This window comes from Marmota flaviventris, chromosome 5 (genome assembly GCF_047511675.1).
Source record: "Marmota flaviventris isolate mMarFla1 chromosome 5, mMarFla1.hap1, whole genome shotgun sequence".
NCBI lineage: Eukaryota > Metazoa > Chordata > Mammalia > Rodentia > Sciuridae > Marmota > Marmota flaviventris.
The window spans coordinates 30,146,077-30,164,663 of record NC_092502.1 but is presented as its reverse complement, the minus strand read 5'-3'; the positions used below and the strand labels follow the sequence as shown (position 1 = coordinate 30,164,663).

Genomic DNA, 18,587 nt, shown 5'->3' with positions numbered 1-18,587 from the left:
TAACTGATGTGATTCTGCAATCTGTGTATGGGGTGAAGGTGGGAGTTCATAACCCACTTGAATCAAAGTGTGGAATATGATATGTCAAGAAATTTGTAATGTTTTGAACAACCCACAATAAAAAATTAAAAAAAAAAAAAAAAAAAAAAAAACATATAGGTTTCCATGAATGTGCATTTCACGATCCAGTCAGAGCCTGAAGCTGAGCTATGAACACCACCTCAAAAAAAGATTTATTACTCAGCCATAAAGAAGAATAATTTATAACTTTTACTGGTAAATGAAAGGATCTAGAGAATATCATGCTAAGTGAAATAAGTCAATCTCTCAAAAGCAAAGGTTGAATGGTCTCTCTGATATGTGGATGCTAACACACAACAAAAGGAGGAGATAGAGGTTCAGTGGATTAGACAGTGAATATTGAAGGGGAAAGATGGGGATAGAAATAGGAAAGGCAGTGGAATAAATCTGACATAAGTTTCTTATGTACATATATAAGTCCACCACAGTAAAATCTCAACACTGTGTACATGCACAAAACTGGGATACTATTTAGAAAGAATAACTTCATCTTTGAATAACTGTGTCAAAAGAGACTCTACCGTCATGTATAACTAAAAAGACAATGTGTGTATGTATGTATATACATATACATACATATACAAACACGCATATATATATACATATATATATAGATATATATATATATACACACATACATTTATGAATATAGAAGGAATCAGGTCTAGTGTTCTATAGTATATTAGGGTGACTATTATTAACAAAAAATTATTATTTATTTTGTGAAAAATGAGGACACAGGAGTATAAATGTTTTAAACACAAAGAAATGATAAATGTTTGAGAAGGATATTGATTATCCTGAGTAGGTCACTGCAAATTGTATTCATAGATTGAAATATCACAGTGTACCCCATAGATGTAGACAATTATCATGTGTCAATTGGAAAAGAGAAAGAGACCCTGAATAGCTAGCTAGCCCCTTCCACCACCAGGATGAAGAGAGAAGGCACTGACTACAAAGAACAGGCCTAAGACAGACAATGCAAATGACAGAAACTTGATCTTCAACTCCCCATCCTTCAGAACTATAAGAAATAACTGATTATTGTTTATAAGTCAAAGAATAATACAAAGTGAATGCCTGAATATAGCACGATGGATTGTAATTTTATATATAGCTAAAATGTATCAATTAAAAAATGAATAAATTGAATGAAGACCACTAGGGTAGAGAAAGGAGATTAGGGGAGGGAGGAGGGAAGGAAAAAAAGGGCATAATATGGAAATTTCAATGGCAAAAACTGTGTTATACACATTTATGAATGTCAGGATGAATCCCTACCATTATGTATACAATGTACTAAAAAGAACTCAAAGTAAAATAACATAATAAAAATAATTATTCTAATACTAGGTATTTCCTTTACCATCTTCTAGAAGGAATGGTTTCAGACTGCCTAAAACTGGCACACTTACATCCTGTGTGTCTACTATTTCTGTGGAAAATATTTACTTTACCTTGTCCTGCTTCTCTAGCAGTGCAACAAGGGCCATTTGTTTTTCAGCCCTTGACTCTTGAGAGCTGATCAATAAATCTCATAAATGTGGCCAGGGAGAATTATTACAATGCACTAATGCACTAAAATTGGGTCATAAGAACCCTCAGAAATGCATCATTCTGAGAAATATGGGTGCAGTTTTCCACACATGGAAAACTGCACATAGAAGCCATAACCTGAGATCAAGCCAAGGTAACCACCTGAGAGAAACATTTCTCCTCCTCTCAGGGACTTCTGATTGCAGCCTACCTGACCTCTTCTCAATTCCTACAACTTTCTGTGGTAGAAATCCCATGTGACTGGCATCTCTTAATCTGAAGCTTTGGGTTTCTGCTCATTTTTTTGCTCATCACTCTCTGAGAGGCAGTCCACAGAGACTCTGACCCTGCTACACTTTGCCTGCTCTCTTAGGCCTTCTTTTGAAACAATGTGAATACAATATGCAGTGGGACCCTCCATAACACCCTAACTCCAAAATCATGCAATCCTGCAGAATCAGCATCTTGTGATTGATACCAAGATCTAAAACCATGACAAGCAAAGCCTCCTGGGGATCACAGCTGTAGCAATCTCTGAGTGATCATGGTGAAACAAATTCCAAGAATTCTCTATGCAGGGAGAATGCCCAACTGGTGTATTCTCAAAGAAAATTTTATTTTTACACCCTTGATCCTGAGATGAGTGTGGTTTTGATATTTGTGGGATGTTGTCAAGTCATCTTTCCTATTGTTTCTGGGGAAGGTGATTGCTGTAATCTCTTTGCCATACTTTCCTTAACCCCAATTTTAGTCACTTTTTACCAAACTTCTGGGTTTTTAATTCTTTTTCTCTGCCTTCAGCTTATTATCACAGAAAACTTGACTAAATACTGCTAGAAATATCCATGATATACCCTGAATGCTATGCTATCTTGAAATTTCTACCTCCAGATAAATTAGTCCATTCAGCCTCAGAAAGTTTTGGGATATTGGCAAAATGAAGACAACTTCTTTACCAGAATGTAACACAAATGGCCTCTAGTCCAATTTCTAATAGAGTCCACTGTCTTTTGACATTTTGGTCTTCTGAGTTTCCTCCAGAATTACCCATTAAACTCTGCTTAAAACAATCTAAACTTTTCCTTCTTGTATCTGTAAACTTTCCAAACTCCTTCCCTCATACTTAGCAATGGAGGGGAAAATATTTCTTGGCATTGCCATTCCTTGCCTTGTCTTTATTAATATGACTTGGTCATAAAGGGAAAGCCAAGCCTTGACTGTCCTTGCCTTTTGTTGCCTTGCCTTGCCTTGCCTTGCCATGGATTGACTATAAAATGAGGCTTGAGTTGTTTTGCCTTACTTTGCTTTGTCTCCACAATTCTTGGCTATAGAGGGAAAGGCCAGTTACTATGGCTTATCTTTACTTAGAATGCATTGCTTGGCTATTGAGAGGAAGCCAAACGATTCCTTTCCATGTTTTGACTATCAAGGGGAAACCGAATATTGCCTTGTTTTCTGTTGCTTTGCCATATCTTGCCTTGCCTTTCCATAGGTTGAGCATAGTGGGAATGCATTGTGTATCTGGTTTCCCTTGATTTCCATAGTTTACCTATTGGGGAAAGGCAAGGAAGTCAAGGCAGCTTTGCTTGCTTGCATATTGATAAGCCAAGCCAATCTAAGCCAATCCAATCCAAACTTTGTCTTATTTGGCCTTACCACATCATGGCTTGTCTACTAGTGGAAGCTAGACCTGGCTCATTCTTGTAGGTACTTGCCTTGAATTTCCATGATTTGAATATACAGAAGAAGCAAAACATGCTCTTTCTGTGCCTTGGCTTGGCTTGCATTGCTATGCCTTGGCTCTCAAGACGAATCCAAGAATGGCCTTTACTACCTTTGCTTTGCTATGCCTCACCTAACCTCATCATGGTTTGGCTATCAAGGAGAAGGCCAGTTTTGTCTTACCTTACCTTGTCTTGACTCCCATGGCTTGGCTTCTAGGAGAAACCAGGCTGAGCCATGTTTTTCCTTCTCTCTCTTGCTTGTCTGCCTTGCCTTGCCTTTCTTTGGCTTTCATAGTTTGGCTATTTAGGAGAAACCAAGAAAGTCTAGCTGAGCCATGCCTTTTATTGCCTTGCCTTGACATGGATTGCCTATTGAGAAAAAGCCAGGTCAAACCATTTCAAGACATGCCTTCAAGTCTTCTTTGCCTTGCCTCACCAGATATAAACATACCATAAGGAATGAAAATGTGCCACTCCAAGACTTGCCTTGCTTATGTTATGGTGCCTGGATGTGATGTAGTTATTGAGCAGAAGGCAAGCAGTACCGTGCGATCCTTTGACTTATGTTGTCTTGCCTTGCTATGTCCTGACTATCAAGTGGAAGCCAGACTTTATCTTGCCTTGCTTTGCCTTGGGTTGTCTTACTTTACCATGACATGGCTACTGAGAGGAAGCCAAACCAGGCCAAGCTTTGCTTTGCCTTGTATTACATTGCCTTTCCATGCCTGGGCTATTAGTGATTAGCCAAGTCAAGGCAATCACAGCAAAGTCTTCTCTTGCCTCCCTTAATTTGTCTTGCCTTTTCATATTTTGGCTATTTATAATCCAATTTAGATCAAATCAAGTTGCTGTGCCTTGTCTCCTCTTGCCTTTCTATGGCCTGATGTGAAGAGAAGCCAAGCTAATTCTAGCCAAGTCAAGGCATGCCTTGCCTTACCTTGCCTAGCTGTACCTTTCCATGGCTTTACTTTATTTTACTATAAAGAAGACAAGTACAGTAAAGCTATGCCAAGTCAAGCCTTGACTTGCTTTGCCTTGCCTTGGCTATCAAATCAAAGCTAAGTTTGCTTTGCCTTTATTTGAAATGCCTTGCCTTGACTTCCTTTTCGTTTCCTTGTTTTGCCATTGCTTGGATATTGGAGGTAAGCCAACACTTTCTAGCTTTGACTTGACTAGTCTAGCCTTGCTGTGTCTTGCCATAGTTTGGCTATAGAGGGAAAGCCTTTCCTTACTTTTCCATGGTTTTGGTATCAATGAGAAGTCAAGCATTGCCTTTATTTAACTTATTTTATGTCACCATGGCATGGGTAATGAGAAGGATTCAAGCCTTGCTAGTCCTGACTTACCTTGATTTTTATTGTCTTGCTTTTCATTGCCTTGTCATCATATGTCTCTGGAGAAGCTAAGCTATGTCCAGTTTAGCCCAACCCAGCCCAGCCCAGCCAAATATTCTTTTGCCTTGTCTTGCTTTGCCTTGTTTTTCATTGCCTGGTCATGATGTGACTCAAGTAAAAGCCAAGCCAAGCCTAGTTACACCCAATCAAACCAAGCACAGTCATCCATTTCCTTGTCTTCCCTTGCCCTCCTTCACCTTGCCATGTTTTTGCTATTCCAGAAAAGCCCAGACTAGCCAATCCAAGACTTGTCTAATTTGCCTGACTTACACAGATGCCTATCCTGTCCCAGCTAATGCCTTTGTTGCTCAGGGACTCCAGCTTGTGCAAATTTTACAGAATTCAGACATTCCCTAGATGGCACTCCACTGGAAAGAAGGACTGAAAGGGTCAAAATTTGACAGGCCTCACACAAAATCTCCTGAGGGGTTTCAGGGATTACTCCACCTGAACTGGGGGCAAGGCACCTGACAAGTACTTCCTTGAGATACCTGTAACACACCACTCTCCTCTGGCCTAGAGCTTGTTCTTAATGAATGGTGAGGTGGATTTGTGTTCCTACTTCCTGAACCTACCTAGGGCTCAGTCATCTTTTCCCTTTAAGAGCAGAGTCTTGGTTTCTAGGCTCCCTCATCTTTGCTCAAGAGGCCCAGGTATTGAAATTTCTAAAAGCTTTTCATAAGAGACAGGAAACTATCCATAGAGGGAGGATACAGAGATAATTTCTTACAAGCTGCTCAAATGGGAATAAAGAAAATCTCGTTCATGGGAGCACAACCTTCAAATTTTTCCTAAGGGCACCTTAAATTCTGACCTCATTACCCCTGGATATGTGCAGTTTTAGAGTGGCTTATAGGAACAAGAGTGAAATGAAAGTATTAAGTAGCTTCCAGATTCAAACAGAATTCACAAATTAGTCCTACTTGAATTGAATTCTGCTGCAGCACAGGCTTCAGTTTCTTCCCAGGGGCTTCGTAGTCAATCAGTCCCAACCAGGCCCAATATCTGGATTTGGAAAAGCTAGAATGAGCAGGAGGGAAATGGTACATAGAAAGCTTCTCCATACTGAATCAAACCAAATTCTTAATTTTGACATTTGGAGTCATCCCAATGTTCCCATACATCTCTGGGACCCTTTAGGTCCAGGACTCAGATTTGATGCCTATGTGCAATTTGTAAACTGCTTTTTATAGAAGCCAGGGAACTTTATTTGGAGGGAGTCTTCAGATGAAATTTCTTCATAAAGCTCAAGGGGGCATTAAGGAATTGTCTTTCAACACCCTACATCATGCACATTCATCCTAAGTGCACTTTTTTTAGTCAGCTTTTGGTTTCTGCTGTGATTAAAAGACCTGACAAGAACAGTTTTAGATGGAAAAGTTTACCTGGTGGCTCACAGTTTCAGAAGTCACAGTTCAAAGAGAGCTGGCTCCATTCCTGGGGGTTCAAGGTGAAGCAGAATACCATGTTAGAGGTATGTGGTGAAGGAGAACACATCAGGACATGGCCACCAGGAAGCAAAGAGAGAAATCGTCAATGTGGACAAAATATATAACCTAAATGCATGCCCCCAGGGACCCACCTATTTTAACCACACACCACCTGCCTACTGTTACCTTTCAGTAAATACCCATCAAGAGATTAATGTATGGAACAGGTTAAGGTTGTAATAATCCAGTCATTTCACCTCTAAACTCTCAGGCATTTTCTCATAGTGATCTTTTGGAGGATACCAAAATGTAAACCATAACAATACTGCAAAAATCCTGAACTCAATACAGCTAAATATCTGCATTTTTGAAAACAGGTTATAAAAACAGGGGTGAAATAAATGTGTCATGTATCTTCCAGAAGCTAATTCAAATGAAACCATGAAAGAGTCTTGCAGAATTGACTCTTGCTACCACACAGGCTTCACTAATTACACTGCTCAACAAGGCCTTGTATCTGCCTTTAGAAAAGAGCTAGAAAAATCAGGAGGGAAGTGGGAATTAGAGAAAATCTCACAGTGAAGAATCAAACTGAATTCTTAATTCTGTCATTTGAAGTCAACCCTTGTTTTAAGTTTAATGTTTCCAATAATATCTGTGGCCCATTAGGCACAGGACTCAGATTTGAAGCTATGAGCAATTTGTGATCCGTTTTTATAGAAGACACAAGAGTGTACTTAGAGGGAGTTTGGAGATATAATTACTGTCATGACACTCAAGTAGGATTAAGAAATTGTCTTTCATGGCAAATAAACAAACAAAATTAAACAAAAAGACCTTTACATTTATCTTAAGAATACCATAAGACCTGAGAAAAATACAGCCAAATATGTGCATTGTGAAAACAGCTTATAGGAATAAGAGTGAAATGAAAGTGGCAGGAAGATTTTAGAAGCAGGTTCAAACTTAATTCACAAATGGGTCCTACTGAATAGACTGCTGCTGCAAGACAGGCTTTACTTTCTTCCCAGGGGATTCCTAGTTAAAGTGCTCAACAGATCTAATATCCAGATTTGGAAAAACTAGAATGAGCTAGTGGGAAATGGTACATGTAGAAAGCCTCACAATGCAGCATCACACTGAATTTTCAGTTCTGGCATTCAGAGTCACTCAGAACTGTATTCTACACACCTGAATATGTGCATTTTGAAAATGCCTCATACAGGTAGGAATGAATCACAATTAAAAGGCAGTTTCCCCATGCCAAAACAACTGAATTCCCAAAGGGGACTTACTGAATTCATTACTTTTCCTACAGCAGATTTATCTTTCTCACCAGGGGTTTAATAAGTACATTGCTCCACAGCACTGAGTATCCACATTAAAAACTAGTAGAATGAGCAAGAGTAAAATGTTACTGTAGAAAGCTGCAAATGTGTGATCAAACCGAATTCTCAATTCTGGCATTAGGAGTCAATCCTTGATGAACTACAATATGCCATACCTCTCTATAGCCCCAGGTCTCAGATTTGGAGTCTAGGTGCAATCTGTACATTTCTCTTCATAGAAGATGGGAATTGGTAATGGTAGAGAATAATCCAATTTAATTTCTTACATAATGCACAAGGGGGTATTAACAGAAAAGTAGTTTAAGTCAGTACTGAGTTCACCTGCATTTCCAAAGCATCTTCAGGCTTTTCTCAATGTATCCGAACACCTGCATTTTGAAAATACCTAATAGGGATAGGAGTAAACTGCAAGTGACAGGCTGTTACTGTGAAATATTATTCCTTAACGCCCCTTTGTGCATTAGATTAAAAAATTGTATCTACTAACTTCCTACAACTAATGTTTTCCATCTCCCACATAAAGCAACTTACAAATTACACGTATACTTCAAACATGAGAAGAGGTTCTAAAAGACCACAGTGAGCTAAGGCAATACTGTAGTTCATTAAGAAAGGACTCCCAAAGCCAGAGTTGAACATTAAGTTTTATCATGCATTTTGAAGCTCCGTCCATGTACTGTTTCACTCCTGCTCATTCTAGCAGTTTTCCTAATGCAGATATTGTTTGCTGTGGAGAATAGCACCTATTATACCCATGGGAAGAAAATGAAACTGCTTTTGCAGCAGTAATTAAAGGTAAAAAACATTTGAGAATTAAGTTTGCATCATTCTTTGCAAACTATCTGCCACTTGCAATTCTCTCTTACTGCTATAAGGAGTTTTCAAAATGTACATACTTGTCTGTATGTGTGCAGATACCTTGAGTCAAATGTAAAGTTTTGCTACTGTGAAACAGTACACTTTAATGCTCTCTTGAGCATTAAGAAAGAAATTGCATCTCCTAACTCCCTACCACTACTATTTTCCCATGTAATACCAAAGGCAGTTAACAAATTGCACATAGATTTCAAATCTGAGACCTGGACTAATGGCCTCAGTAAGGGATGGCCACATTTTGATCCAATGTCAGAGTTGAGAATCAAGTTTGATCATGATTGTGAAGCTTTCTACATGTATTCTTGCTCTTTCTAGCAGTTCTCCTAATGCACATATTGGATACTATGGAGCAATATAACAATTAAGTCACTGGGAGGAAATTGAAATTGCTGTTGCATCAGGAGTAAGTTCAATAAGAACCCTTGGTATTCACCATCAACCATCAGTTGCATCAGTTTGCATCAATCTTTGGAAATTACCTGCCATTTGCAATTCATTTCTAATTCTCTAAGTTTTCAAATTGCACACTTGCAATACAATATCTGTATTGTATTGTATCTGTATCTGTATTGTATTTAGACCCAAAGATATCCTGAGGACAAAAGTGAAGAGAGTGTGCTGCTTTTAAATACAATTCCTTAATGTCCTTCCTCCTGAGAATTAGGTAAGAAATTATATCAATTAACTCTCTACCACTACCAGTTTCTATCTTCTAAGAAAAGCAGTTTTCAAATTTCACCAAGACTTGAAATCTGAGACTAGAGCCTAAAAGGCCTCAGGGAGGTATTACAATAATATAGTTCATCAAAGAATAACTTCCAATGTCACAAAAGAGAACTCACTTTGATGATTCTTTTTTTTCCTTCATTTTCCCCTACTCCCCACAAAAGTATGTTGGCTGGGCTATTGCATTATACAATTGCCTTCATAAGATTGTACATGGTGGTGAATCAGGTGCTACCTAGGTTTCTTTACAGCACAAGTTCCAAGAGTGAAATGTAGTATATTTCAGTTTGTAGCAAACATAGTCACAGCATTAGTCAGTTTTAAGTTCACATTTTAGATTTTTTTTTTCTTTCTGAAGTATGAATATCTCTATGAAAGAAAAATGAACCTTCTTTGAGGTACTGCACTCCTAACACAAGGATAAAAAGAAATGTGCCACCACTTTAAACCTCCTACAGCCCTGCCTTATGGAATAGGTACCCCAAAAGATACAGTGCCCATGCAGTCTGAAACCCAGGCACTTGGCTGTGTCCCAGAAACCAAGTGATGGGTAAGCTTTTCCTCCTTTGTAGAAACTTATTTTAGCAAAAGTTTTACCAAGCATTAACTTAGTAGAAGGGCAAAAATCCAAACTTCCACCTAGAAGTATTTTTTCTTTTCAATTTGGTATTAAGTATTTAAAAACAAAGTTTGAGTAGAATAGGATGGTTTTATAAATCAGCAATAGTTGTAATTTCTCTATAACCAGCAGAAATTAGCAATACAGTCTCTTCCTTCATGTTTCCTTTGTTGTTGTTGTTGTTAATGTTTTTGAACCCTGACACAAAGAAAAGACTACTAACTTTTGTTTTAAATCAAATTAAAGCAAGCTTGTATTTATGTACACAAAGGCTGGCCAGCAACCATCTCACCTAAAATCCCGGGCTAGAGATCAGTACCCCAGCTTTCCAGGAACACAGTTTTATAGCTCAAAAAGTTGCAAAGGGGAGTGTCTTGAGAACTTACAGATAACAGGATTTTGACAAGCATAATACAAAGGCAGATAACAGGTTAATGATGTACGTGGCATGATATTTGAAGGTAGGGAGTAAATTCAGATCCCAACATTAGAATTTATGAGGCACTGCTGAGGTTTCAGAGAGGGTTGTTATCTGGTCAGGGGGAGCTAGGATTTATGAGGTTCCACTAAGGTTTAAGAGAGGGTTGTTATCTGGTCAGAGAAATTCAGGCATGGGTGAGTTCAAGGCATGGGCAGGAATTCCAAACAAGATTAGAAATCGTAATAATTTATAGTCAAACAGAAATTAACTTTTCATAATATATGATATATTTGGGAAAATAACTCTAAAAGAAGAATAGGATGTCTTCTAATACATATAAATTATGTTAAAAATCGGATATGCTTACTCTCTTGATTTGATTATTATTCAGTGTGTACATGTATTGAACTATATATACTTTTCCCCATAAATATGTTATGTATCAGCTTTTAAAAGAATAAAATAAGTAATAAAAATTAGAAAAATATCAAGTATCAGTGAGGGTCTGTAGCCAACTTAACTCTCCTACACTTTTCCTGTGAATGTAAAGTGATTTAATTTATGGTTTGGCAGTATTTACTAAAGCCTCACTTCTGTTTACCCTATGATTCAGAAGTTCTATTCCTAGAGATACTCAATAGTAATTTACCTACAGTACCTATTTTCATAAAACACATTTACTAGATATTTATAGCATTATTTTTAAGAGTCCCAAGCTGCCAATTATCTCAATGCTTATCCTGGCAGAATGGTTAAGTAAATTGAGATAAATTCTCACAATGAAATGTTCTACAGTGTTCATTATTGAGAATGAACAATCTACAATTAATCACAAAAATGCAGATTAATCCCAAAGTCATTGTGTTGAACAAAATAAGCCAGCTATGAAATAAGTTAATATTGTATGACTACACATGTAGATTTTAAACACTTGCTAAATTAATATATAGGATTGAAATCAGGTCAGTATTATCCCCCAGGGAAGCAAAATAGTGGACAGAGGGAGGATAAGGGACCTTCTGGGTTAATGGTAATTTGATGCTCTGAATGCTTTAAGGGTACAAATGGTTTGTGCAAATCTACTTATGATAGGAATGCTTTTTTTTGTATATGTGTTATTCACTTAAATCAATTTTAAAATATCCACCTTTATACATTGAAGAGTATCCATCAGTATACATTAGAGATTGCAAAGCCCCCCTCTGACTTGGGTATAAATGCTTTCATCATATTTTTAAAACATTAAGTGACTAATGAGTAGCATTGAAATGTGAAGAATGCTGTATACTTTTCCACGCTGTGGTTTTGTGTCGGGGTTAATATTTTTAAGTGTGCTAATCTTAACAACTGCAACAGTGTTCTAAAATCCTGTGGCTAAAATAATAATGGATGTTATTTAAGCAATGAACATAATTGAGCTATAAAAAATGAATTTTCTTTCTAATTTTTTTCTCAGTTCTGGCCAAGAAAGAAATGAAAAACAGGGGAATGACAAAGCTTCCTGTCTATAGGGTTCTAAATATGCCACCAAAGAGTAATCAGTGTTTGTCTTTTTGTGCCTGATATATTTCTCTTACCATAAATGGTGTTGCAAACGGCAGATTTTATGTTTCAAAGGCAAATATCACATGATCTCAATCAGATGTGAACTCCAAAAAGAATTGATCTCATAGAAGTTGAGAGTAGAATGGTGAGGGCCAGGTCTGGGGAGAATAGTGGGAAGTGAAGAGGAAAAGAGATTAGTCAAGTGGTACAATGTTACCATTTGGTAAGACAAATATTTCTAATGTTCTATGGCTCAGTAGGGTGTATCTAGTTAACAATAATGCATTATGCATCTCAAAATAAAAAAGAGGATTTTTGAATCTACTTGCCAAAAAGAAATGATAAATGTATAAGGTGAGGGGTATGCTATTTACCCTGAGTTGATCTCAACTGAAGGTACTCAACGGCAGGTACACATGAATCAAAATGTCACATCACATTGTATTTCATAAATATGCAAGATTATTATGTGTCAATCAAAAAATCATTTTTTTAAGAACAGAAACTGTGGGAGAAAGTAAGAAATACATAGAGTAAGAAAAGCAAGAGCTAATACACATGCTGAAGTCCCATGTACCAAGTACTCTTCAAATAGGTTTACACTTTCTTTCTTTTACTCTGCCTGCCGTTTCAAATCACCTCCTCTCCCTACTTTCTTCTTACATGTTCCCTCCAGATAGGACTGAGATATTTTGGTCTTCACCACAATAAATAGAAATTTCCATGCAATCTTTTTCACCATTCAAAGGTTTTTAATAATTCCCTTAAATATATTTAAGCATTAAGTTGAAGGATGAGTGGTAGTAATTGTATTAGTAATTGTATTTGTTCAATGAATCCCTGTGGGAAAATTTTCTCTATGAGAATAGCTCATTGAACAAATACAATTACTAATACAATTACTACCATGGCTGCTGGGATATATGAGCTCCCTTGACACGCAGGTGGGAGGTGTCCCTTGCCTGGAGATTAGTGTCCCCTCTACCATGTCTCAAGCTGTATATAAGCTCCAAAAGAGACTCACATGGGAGGGGTCTTCCCATTGGAGGAGCGAGTCCACTCTACCCTGGCAGCAGCAGTATTGGAGCTCCCCGACACCCAGGTGGGAGGGGTCTCCTGCCTAGGAGGGGAAAGTACCCTCTACACTGGTGGCAATGGTATATGAGCTCCCTTCAACACCGAGATGGTAGGGATCTTTGCCAGGAGAGGCGAGTCCCCTCTAACCATGCTGTGGCAGTATACAAGATCCCCCAGACACCTAGGTGGGAGGAGATTCCGGCCTGGTGGGGGGAGTACGCTCTACCCTCGTTGGAGCGGTGTACTAGCTCCTCTGACACCCAGTTGGGTGGCATCTCCTGCCTGGAGGGGTGAGTCCCTTCTACTCTTCCTGTGGAGATATAGGAGTTTCCCCAGACATCCAGGAGGAAGAGGTCTCCCGCCTGGAGGGGCGAGTCCCCTCCACACTGCATGTGGAGGTATATGAATTCCCTCAGACATCCAGGTGAAAGGGATCTCCGGCCTGGAGGGGCAAGTCCCTGTTACCCTGGCTGCACCTGTATAGGAGCCCCTTCTACAAACCGAGGTGGGAGGGGTCTCTTGCCTGGAGGGACGAGTCCCCTCTAGGTTGGCTGAGGCAGAATACAAGCTAGCCTGGACACCAAGGTGGGAGGAGTCTTTCGCCTGGAGGAGCCAGTCTGCTCTACCCAGGCTGCAGAGGTATAAGAGTTCCCACAAACAACCATGTCCCTTTTCATTCACCCAGGCCCAGGTGCTAGTGCTTGGCTCTCCATTACTGGGTCCAGCTCCTTGCTTGAGCCTGGCTGCCCTTCTTGGGGACCATGTCCCTGTCCCTTGGTTTCAGGCCCCATTTACCCTCTGTTCCCCTTATGCTGAGGTATTCTGGCACTGCCCAGACCCTCTGCTCCCCCGGCTCCTTTGTAGTCGGGGCTCCTCAAATGGGTCCTGGCTGCCCACCGACCCCACCCCCAACTCTGCATCACAGGTATCATCTAAAAGTGCCTGCTTTTGCCCCTCCTTTGGTCCAGGTCCCTCTCTGAGGATCTACTCAGCTGGGACAGAGGAATGGAATTGGCTGGCCTCTGCACCCTGTGGGAAACACAGCCCTGCCACTGGCCTGTGTCCCCTTCACTGCTTGAACCTTGATGCCTGGCAGTAAACATGTGACTTGCTCCAACCCAGCCCTTTGAATCCCCTTCTCTCTAGTGCCCTTTGCCTTGCGTGATGCCCCAACCCCAACCCAGCCTTCCCTAACCTTGGTCTGTTGCGCTTCAGTCCCAGGGCCTGGCTGCTCCCCTGAACTCCTGACCCCTTTCCTCATGTCCTTTAGCATAACATGGAGTCTCTTTGTGTTGGGTCTGACCTGGAGGCTTCTTGCTTGTGCCCTCCAGCGGGCTCCCCTGGGTGCCTTGTGCTTTTGTCTGTCTTCTGGTCCTCATGCAACCCCTTCTTCGCCTTTCCCTCACGAATTCCTCTGGCGCTTGTGGGTCTCCTTCTCTTTGGGTCTCTCATCCAAGAACGGTCGAGTGGGTCCCTTTCCTGGGCTGCTAGCTTGGGTCCTGGGTCTCTCCCTTCTGAGCACCTACCAGGACCCTCTGCCATGCCCTGCCGTCACCCTCCTCCTATCCCCCTTCCCTTGCCAGGCCTCCTTTGTCAGGCCCCTGGCCCTGGATTCTAATCTAGGCCAGGGCACCTTATGGGAAACAGAGCCCTGCCTCTCACATGGGCCCCTTACTCTTTCTGGGTGCTTGGTTCTGTACCCAGAACCCTAACACCTGACAGTGTCCCTGGGCCTGTACCTGTCTGTCCCTGTTGGATCACCTGCCTTCCCACCCAAGTCTTGTCCACTGTTCTGTGAGTCTACAAATATTTCAAAGTATAAAATTCAACTTATGTTCACATTTTTGTTGCAGAGAAGTAAGATGGGGTGATAATAAAATTTAGGATAATTTTCTTTATGGACAATGGAACAGAAATTACTTCAAGGATGAAAAATTTGTGTTGCTGAGGACTGAACCCAGGGCTTTGCACAAGTACTTGATTGCTGAGCTACTCCCCCAGTCCTAAGTATGCATTCAAGAAAGTTTGTTCATGAATGATAGTACATTATCAAGTGGCTATGATATTGAGATTGCCTCCAATATATTTAAAAATTTAGTTTTTAAATACTCATATTTAAAATAAGCTGAAAATTACATCCTTTCCAACTATCATAATTTATGACAAGAAACTTTAGATGTCAATTTAAAATATGCAGTTCTACTAAACGTGCTTTAAAAGATTTAGTTACACAGACATAGGCAAACCACAGAATAGAGGTACTGAAGGAATATGGTAAAATGAGGCAGAGTAGGTCATCAAATCACAAACGGGTAGGTAGGCCTCATTTAAAAAATTGGACTTAATTCTGTAGGTCTCAAGTAGGATAATTTCTTTGCAGACTAGGAAGTTAACTCTATTATGAAAATTTAGATATATTTTTGTCTCTGCAATCCAAAAGTAGCTGAATCTCTCCTAATAGAGGACCAACAATCTAAGCTCTGGGAAACTCCTTCACTTGAACACACACTTTAACTTCAATAAACTCAATTTGATAGAATTTGTCAGCATTCTTCATAAAATCTACGTACCTGGTAAATAAACTATATCTAGGTTAAAGAAATGTTGAATATCTATCAGAAAAACTTGTAGCTACTACTACTTTAAAAACATACTTCATATAAATTATGGGTGATTTCCCATCAAAAATATCAGAATGTTCAAAAATATAAAAATAAACTTACATGCCATGATCAATGCATTCTACAACTTTGCCAAAGGCCCCTTCACCCAAAGTGTCCACGATTTCATCTAAAGTGAGGGAGAGAAAAAGAGGTATAAGTAACTAAGTATAAATTAACTAGTTATTCAAACAATGAATGCTTAAGTGTGGAATATTTTCAAATGATCTCTAACAAGCATAACTAATGTTTCAGCACTCAAATTACTTTATTTTCATCTGCTACAAAAACAATTAGATAGAGCTATCTTTCTTGCTCTAATCTCAAATTCCACTGATTATTTTGGAACTTTAGAGTAGAAATATTTAAATTCTACAGAAAAGAAGAAATACAAAAGAACAAACAAACCCACAAAAAACAAAACAAAAAAGCAATGAAGAGTTCTTTAGCCCCCCGCTGACAAACTATTCTTAAAAAGATTATTCTGTCTGCAAAGTTTAAAAAGTGTTGAAAAATATTCTATACATCTTGCTCTTAGAATGTCTCCACTTTGACAGATCAGGTGACCCTCCTCATCATCCTCTATACTCCTGGATCTTTTCCTTCGGTGGCTCTTCTGGAACGGCAAGTGGGCAGCACCAAGATCGTCCAGCCAATCAATATATCAGAGTGAATTCAGGGCAGAATACGCAATTCATTCAGCGGGGAGATATTCAGGCATTCAGATAAGCACCAGGCCACGAACAGTTGGCAGGAGCAATTTCAAATTCAGTCCGCAGAAATTCACAGGGCACAGTTTATGTTACAGAAGAAAAACATGACAAGGAACAGATTTTCAGATAAGATACTTAAAGTGGCAATAGAAAAACAACACAATTGTCTCTTTAAAATACTGATTTAATTGAAGTCTGAAATTTAAAGAATGCAATGTCATGATTTACTAATCTCTTGCTATAACTGGCATATGCTATGAGTTGAGATGTCTAGTTTGTCAGAAAAATGTTTTAAAATGTCAAGATTGTTGTAACTGTCTTATTTAGCAATATTCTGAAATATACATGATTAAAATCAAAGGGGAAAACAAAGGCTATTTAATTTCAATGTTCAATCCAATAACAGCTAATTCTATCAAACAAAGGTTGGGGAGAAAAACTGCAATTCAGTTTACAGATTAAAACAATGAAGATGTCCATTTAAAAAAAAAAATCTGGCTTTTTAAAAATATGTTTCCCATTCAGCACCCATATTCACAATTTCAATAGATGTAGTTACACAATGATGCACTGTATTAAGAATTATGCTATATACAGGTTAACAACATTTAAGTATCAGTGCAACTTTCCATTTTGTTTTTAAGTATTAGGAAAGAGGTTTCTTTCAACGTAAAATAATATTTCAATTGAAAGAACAAATGGGTGCATTATTTTTCATAAGATTATATTATACAAACACAAAAATGAAATAATTTCTATAATTAAAATCAACAAACTCATGATCTGGTCTGTAGAATGAGTAAATGTGGGCAAGTGAGGGCTAGCTAATAAATATACAGATCAGCTATGAGAATGTGGACGTTTCCTTTAAGGATTCAAGTAATATAATAATTATATCCAAATAGCATTACATATATAAAGAAACTTTTAGAAACTTATCAGCTCCTTAAGAGCTTTTACACACAATTAAGAATCCACTCAAAATAAAAACAAAATCAATCATACCGAACGTGACTGATGACTTGAACAGTGTCTATTACGCTTCCTTTTAGGACTGCTTCTCCTGCTTCGGACTGAGGATTTACTGCAGTGGATTCGATAAGCGCTTTCATCCTAGCAGAAAATTCTTCCATGAAAGGTGTCTTAGAGATACAAGGAGCCCTGAATGTATTCTAGCCTTCTCATTTTAATGATGACTAAATTAAAACTCCCTAAATAATATGCACATTAGTGACAAAAACTGAGACATTTTCAAACTACTTATTTTACATCACTTATTCTGTCTTTTCTTTGCATTTCTAGCCTTGTTATTCCTGCTTGAGAAACAGACAACTTTCAGTACTGCCTACTCTGCTGAAGACATCTGCAAGATATGTTCCACAAATGAGAAAGGGATCCTGTGATTGCTTGCCTAGGATTACATAAGTCCCTCCACCCTACTTCCCTTTGCATTTCTAATTTCCCATCATTCCTGCTTGAGAAACACACAAGAAACACATGATAGAAAACATCATTATCTAGTGCCACAGTACTTGGATCTACAGATCCCTTTGAGAATATGATGAAAGTTGTGGACCCCTCTTCCCTAAGAAACACACAAATGCATGAACAAAACTTGGCAAATAGTTTCATAGAGGTCATGGACCTCAGGAAGTCAATGGATCCCAGTTAAGTAGCCTTGATCTGATGGAAAGAAAAGGACATAGAGATTCAATTGGCCCAGTTTCCCGTCCCCCTCTCTACCTGGGATGAGTGTCCTCTTCAACAGAGTGCGAAGCTTCAAGAGGGATGCACATGGAGCACTGAGGGAGAGAGGGGACACCTGCCCAGTCAGACAAATTAGCTAAAATAATCCTGACAAGCAATGGAGTGACAGATGTTGCCTAAAATGCCCTCACCAATCCCTTTAGGTTCCCCAGAATATGCTGTCATTTTTTCCCCAGAGTTCTGGTTTAGGCAGAAATAAAGCAGAGCAAGGGGAACTCAGGCAGCAGGATATGCCCTATTCCCAGCAGGAATAATCTTAAACCTGGAACCACCCTAAACCCGGATAGTCCTAAACCAGGAACGCCCTAAACTCGATCCGCCTTGGTCCTTGAGCAAGGTCACCTACATGCAATGTCACTGCAAAATGTCCAATTCCATGAGTCCTTCCAATAAGCAACATGGGGTACGCTGGCAAGGAAATTGTCATACCTACTTGGCTAATGGCTCCCAGCAGGAGAGAAACACCCTTAAAACCACTACCCCAAAACAAGGCTGGCATCTAGTACTACCCATTTCAGGCGGAAGATGCAGGACCCATTCTTATTCCCTAGAGTCAGTCTAAGTTCTAGCCACTGGAGAAACAACTCAGGATTTTAGGGAAAGATTGTGGGGGTCTAGGTTAGCTGTTTTGAAAGTGTCAGGGAGAACTCTCCACCACAAGCTAGG

The 18,587-nt window shown here is 39.2% G+C and overlaps 1 protein-coding gene across 1 annotated transcript in view; it reads right to left on the bottom strand.

Annotated features, from left to right (window-relative positions):
- Positions 1–18,587, bottom strand: part of LOC114082245 (uncharacterized) — a 281,118-nt gene that overhangs the window by 254,969 nt on the left and 7,562 nt on the right. The window contains exon 3 of the mRNA XM_071612054.1: positions 15,505–15,571. Coding sequence (XP_071468155.1) covers positions 15,505–15,571 — 67 coding nt within the window. The remainder of the gene's footprint in view (positions 1–15,504; positions 15,572–18,587) is intronic.